This window comes from Akebia trifoliata, chromosome 11 (assembly GCF_017979445.1).
Source record: "Akebia trifoliata isolate Shusen 1 chromosome 11, ASM1797944v1, whole genome shotgun sequence".
In the NCBI taxonomy this organism is placed as follows: domain Eukaryota; kingdom Viridiplantae; phylum Streptophyta; class Magnoliopsida; order Ranunculales; family Lardizabalaceae; genus Akebia; species Akebia trifoliata.
Window position 1 is genome coordinate 34449300 of NC_141385.1, and position 6196 is coordinate 34455495.

The 6196-nt window shown below is 33.4% G+C and overlaps 1 protein-coding gene across 1 annotated transcript; it reads right to left on the reverse strand.

The window, feature by feature from the left end:
* Window positions 1–3537: 3537 nt before the first annotated feature.
* Window positions 3538–4871, reverse strand: LOC147391348 (expansin-like B1). Its single transcript, XM_086460019.1, has 3 exons — window positions 4800–4871; window positions 4481–4613; window positions 3538–3903 (listed from the first exon to the last, which is right to left on the reverse strand). The coding sequence occupies exons 1-3, from the start codon at window positions 4832–4834 to the stop codon at window positions 3706–3708; spliced, it is 366 nt and encodes a 121-aa protein (XP_086316145.1). The 5' UTR covers window positions 4835–4871; the 3' UTR covers window positions 3538–3705.
* Window positions 4872–6196: the final 1325 nt, after the last annotated feature.

Genomic DNA, 6196 nt, shown 5'->3' on the forward strand with positions numbered 1-6196 from the left:
GAGGGGGGTTCTCTAAAATTTAAAGTCAATCAAGCAAGACTAAGGTCAAGATATTAAAGTCAATCAAATAAGACTAAAGTCAAAATTAAAGTCAATTAAGTAAGACTAGAGTCAAGTATTAAAGTCAATCTCATAAGACTAAAGTCAAAATCCTAAATCAAAACCCTAATCTAAACTAATCGAGTCAATCTCATAAGACTAAGGTCAAAACCCTAAATCAAAACCTAGACTAAGGTCAACCCTAAATCAAAACCCTAATCTAAACTAATCAAGTCAATCTCATAAGACTAAGGTCAAAACCCTAAATCAAAACCCTAATCTAAACTAATCAAGTCAATCTCATAAGACTAAAGTCAAAACCCTAAAACCCTAAAGACTAAATCAAAACCCTAATTGAAACCCTAAAAGAAACGCTAATCAAACCCTAATGCTTCTAAAAACTTTATAAATAGGAGCCTCCACACCCTAATTTCGTATCAAAGAAAAAATCCTAGGAAAAGTAGGTAAAGAAGCCTCCTAGCCTCAAAAACCCTAATTTTGGAGCCCCAACTCTTTTCCTAACACCCCTACTACTCCGATTTTAGCCTAAAAAAACATCCAAAAAATCCACAACAAATTCGAAGCACCCAGACCCAAGAAGGAGATACCTTACCTCGGAGATCAGGAATTAGATCCGGAGATAGAACGAAGTAAGGAATACGGTACAAGGAGCCATTCTCACCAGATATGAGGGAATAACACTTTTGCAGATCAAAGGTAAATTTTTTTTTTTTTTTTTTAATCTAGGTTTATCATTAGCAATGTAGATCTATTTGGGATAAGTAGAGACCGGCATTGGCCGGGCGGGGTTGGTGCCTAACACCTTCCAACCCCGTAACATGATCCCCGGATTCAGATTTCTATAGTAGATTAGTTCTTTTTATCCATTGTAGGGTCAATTTGGTTCCTAAACCGTAATAACTAGGTGGCGACTCCCAAATCTCAAGGGTCAAAAGCGGATCCGCGCACCCCGCGGATCGAGGGCGCTTTCAATATGAACCTACAATAACTATTACATCACTGTAAAAGAAAATGTACATCCTTTTTCATTTATTTAGGGAGGGAAAAAAAGGATGTACATGTTTTTAACTATTGAAGAGATTCAATAGGTTAATTTATTTATTTAACATAATGGAAAAAAATCTATTTTTTTACTCTCCAAATCCCATTGTCTTTTACCTTTAAGACTAAATAAATAAATTAACCTATTGAATCTCTTTAAGTTTCTTTTCGAACAATCATCTTCTATTAGAGAATAATATGCATAATATTAAAATGCATTAACACCCATGTCTCGTTTGATGTGATATCTATAAATACCCTAGTAGGGTTTACGTAATCATCATCCAGGAATTTTCAATTAAAGTTTATCTTTCTGCTTGGTGTCAAAACTTAAGCTTTATTGAGAGCATGAATTTGGTGCGTTGCTCTTCGACAATCGATGTAATATCTGATCCAGTAGGCTACCAACTTTGAAAGCCTTAAATAGAGTGGGATACGACAATGATGAATTTCATAGACAAGCAATGACTACGAGTAAGCATGATTAAATTTTTGGTGATCCATGAATATGTCATTTAATGAGATTAAAAACAATGATTTGATGAAACCGTGCATATTCTCTTTTCAAAGGACCATGTAATTGCATAAGCATATTAGAGAATAAGATGCATTGCATTTAAATGCATGAAATACATTGTATCATTGCCAATGTATTTCATTTCAAATGATAGGTTGCGACGTAAAAATGATACATATATGTCAATAAGGATATTTTTCTTTAGGAGAATTGATAATTAAAATCATTATATTAAGTTAATTTTCATATCTTGATCGTTATGCTATAAATACCCTATTATAGAGTTCATGTAATCATTATCCAAGAATTCTCAAGAAAAACACATTCTTGTTCACCTACAACCTCTTGGGAAAAGCCCATGATTTTCCTTCCTAAAAATCTATCATCTCCAACCTCGTAGCACTTGTTATTCAAAATTATCCGTACTAAAATACTAGTATATATGATTATATAGCCTCTAAAAATAATAATTTCACTTGTGTTATTTTATTAAGGATGGTGTACTTATTATATTACAACTTTAGGGGTTTAGGTATAGAATAATTGTGTGGTAAATCTGCCCAATTAAAAACCTAGAACAAGGAAACCAACGCCACTGGTTTCCCAAACCAATCTCCATTAGCTAGCTAGGACCCTAAAGATTGGGGCACTCTTCGCCAAACCTTATCCCAAGTTGGACTATTGGAGTCATCATAGGATACCATCCAACAAGCAATTAGGGCTTTAGAATTGAAAAATAATTTTTTATTTTTATTTTTTATTCTAGATCCTCCTCTAATAGTCATATCTAATCTGAACCAGATCCGAAGGTTGCTAAGGGAGCAGCCCATGGGCCTAAATTCTAATTATATAATACCTGAGCACCTCAAGCTTATTAAAATATTACTAGACGCCTCGAGGGCTTGGCCCATTTACACTCTTACATAGACATGGTTGTGAATCATTATCGCAAAGACTTCAATGGGACATTAGCAACTTTGGAAACATAGGGTTTTCATAAATATATCTTTTAACAAAGCAGTAAAGATGTCATTGTGAGAATCTAATGACATTTTGTAAATATTAGAAAGTTTCAATTTTTTTTTTTAAAACCAAATTGCTATGATACAATGTCAATAAAAGTTGCTAAAAGACAATAAAAGTACTTTAAAAAACAACTCGAAAGACATCAACAACCTCCGAACCATATATCTCTAATAAATACAATTAAAATATCTTTTAATTTTGTCTTTTTAAGTAAATAAGTAAGGATTCCATTACCTTTATTTTTATTATTATTAAATTTTTTTATGACTCATAGGCCCAACTAGCAAGGGCAAAGCAAGCCTCTTAGAGCACTATACCTTGCATAAATCCCCCGGGTATATGCAATACCCCACAAACCACACATACTAGTGGGTTCGAACTCAATACCTCTCCTTTTTTAGAGGGATACCTTTGCCATTACGCCCAATGCTTCTTCATTGTCAGTGTGAATTAATTTGTTTTTTTTTTTTTTTTTGTAAATCTCACAAAACTTCAAAATTTACAAAAATGTCAATAAAATACATTTTTTTTCCATTAAAAGACAATAAGAAAACTTTTCAATGGTATTAACAGAAAAACATGGTCTACTGGTTAACTAAGAAGGATCTTACAACTCGTAAAATAAATTAAGGATCTAATAATTTAGGGACTTGATCAAGTACTTCAGATTTAATGTGGATCCGATTCAGTATCTTATTGGATTGGTCTTGGACCAACCATGTCCAATTAATGAATCGATTTTGATCCTAGTGATGTCCATTGATAGCCCTAGCTCTGAATGTTGGTGTACATACACCCAAGTGAAGATCACGGATTTGATCCCATGTGGTCCTTGATTATTAAGATGTTAATTAACATGTTTTTCTATTTATTTATAAAAAGAAGGCCTCAAATGTAAAAGTGAAACTTTATTCATCATCCATCCCTCACTAAACAAAGTACATATATAATCCATTATATTATAGAGCAAAGCATCACAACATACAAACACATAACGACTCTCACTAATTATTTTAATAAATAAGTAATAAGTAGGACTTGTAAGTATAGAATCATGAGAACTAAGAAAGCTGCATCTTCGAGTCATAAGCAGCCCCTGCCTTCCAGTATTTAGGGATTGCTTTGTTCACTTGTACCCACTGTTGTCCATTGCTTCCACTCACTTGGAACCTCAATTTAAGGGTACCCTTTGGAGGGTTGGGCATGTCCCAGACTCCACCAAAGGCCTTACGCATGCCCCGCCATTGCTTGATGTCCTCCTGCACCCATAATTAATAGTTAATACATGACTCATGTCGCTTTCCATTTTTTAAAAAAAAGCTAATAACTCTCAATGATTTGATTTTATTAGACTTCTTTAAGGTTCTTGATGGATGCAATTCATACCTAATAAGGTCAATTTGGATCCAATAACTTATTGCATGGGGTTCAAATCTGATTTCATATACAAGAATTTTTATACTTTGGGAAATAATAACTGATAGATAGGCATTTTGGTAACTTTTTTTTAATCTCTCATGAAAGACCGTGGACAAGTGGTATGCCATCAGTTCGAAACCTGGGATATCTCTAAGTTTCACCAAGACCCAAAGAGGTACCTTAAAATTACCCATGTAATTCTTACATATTATCAGATAGAGGGTCCTATCTCCTATGTGCATGATAGGGACATGGTTGATACAGAACCTTTCCAATAAGGTATCAGTAAGGCTCTTCATCACATTAGATCTTTATTGAATCCCGAATCGTTGACCTGAATCTTAAGTTATTGGATCGGATTTCGGGAACGATCGGTTGACAACCCTAGACTTCTTAATATGGATTACGGATCCATACCTGCCATAATTCGACCGCGGTAACATCCTTCTGGCCGGCTTGGTATATGATGATTATAGCCAAGTATTCTGGAAACCTACTATATTCATGGACCTTGAACATGAGGTTGTGCCCTGGATATTGGCATGAAATCCTGCATAGGAGTGATACATATAAACTAAGAGTTGAAATTAAAAAGTACAAAAAAAGTAACATATGATTTCAAAATTACTGTTTCAGCTCCAATTTTAAAATATTTATCCAAAAGAGCAAAATGGATGCATTCACGTTTCGTTAAAAATAAATTTAAAATATGAATATAAAGTTATCGATTGGTTACCTTCTGTATTTTATGTCGACTACACCATATGCCATCAATTTTGCAGCCGAGTTTGGACGAGCCAATTTAGTGAAGCCACGTTGATGAAGTCAGTAGAGTCGCCTTGGCCATAGTCAGTAACAAGAAGCTTCACTCCATCGTTAGAGCAGAGTTGTGGTATGGTGCACCTAACCTGAGTTATCCATAACAAATAATTAAGCATCATTTAGAGGACAAATAAATACCACTAAATATTTTATTGGATCCAAATAAATTTAGAGGTTTTTGAGTTACCTCCCTCTTTAATTAAGAAAATTCAAAACACCTATAATTATAACTGCTCGGCTGCTCCCTTGACTATTGACCGTCAGGGTAGTTGTTTCTCATTTTCTTCTCAATTTTAAAATTTAGGAAAGCAAATCAAATTTGTTTAACTAATGAGGAAGGTAAGTTGAAGAACTAAAAATTTAATTGAATTTGAAAAATGGGTGAAGGTTATTGTTGTGGTTACTATCAAAGTAGTTATATATTATGGAGTCAAGGTAGGTAAAACTTAAAAGCACCTGATAGCATGCACCACAGCCAGTGCCATTCCTGTACAACTTAGAGACTGCACCCACATCTCCACCGTTAATATTTCTTCCAAATTCACCATATCCACATGCTCCACCTGATTAATTTATATTATTAGCTTTAATCACAATAATAACCAAGACATGCAAATATATATTTTCTTTAGAAATTTGTTTATCTATTTATTTTGCATCTTTTAAAGCTTCATACCATCTCAAACTATCTTTGTTGTCTTTCTCCATATTGGCTGAGTTCGGAGTAAAATTTTAATTAACCCCGTAACATTAATCTTGTATACTCAACCAAATATGAATTGCGAAATATCCAATATAGACAAAGAAGGAATATCACCTTTTGATAAAATTATGATTCTAGTTCACTGTTCATTTTAATTACCAAAACGTGATTGATAATAAATTCAAAGGTTTTTAAAGTGACTATTTTGCAGATTTAGAGTGACTATTAGAAATAGTTTCTTTAAAACTGCAAAATTGGTACTTTAAAATCACCAAATTGGTTAGTGTTCTAAATTTTTTTTTATAACAAAAACATGATCATTCACATTTTGGTAATTAAAATGAACAGTTAACTGGAATCATAAATAACTCATTTGCAGCTCACGAAATGGTAATTCACCCGACAAAGTTTGAAGTTTCATTTGTCTCAGAATATCTCATCCAAGGCATCTCAAATATGGACTTGGAACAAAACCTTGGTCATGAAAAATTCAATGTTTTGATAATTTTTGTTGAGACTTGAGACAGTCTCGATTTTTCTCCAAATCAGGACAATGCCTCTAGACGAGATTTTTATATAATGGGTAGATACATATAAGAGAGTAGTAC

What these genes read in the sequence shown, in the direction of transcription:
- LOC147391348 (XM_086460019.1), bottom strand. Translation starts at nt 4,834, where the DNA reads ATGGCATATGGTGTAGTCGACATAAAATACAGAAG. An exon ending in GTCGACATAAAATACAGAAG is followed by an intron (nt 4,614 to 4,799) that starts GTAACCAATCGA and finishes ACTCCTATGCAG; the next exon opens with GATTTCATGCCAATATCCAG. An exon ending in CCGCGGTCGAATTATGGCAG is followed by an intron (nt 3,904 to 4,480) that starts GTATGGATCCGT and finishes TTATGGGTGCAG; the next exon opens with GAGGACATCAAGCAATGGCG.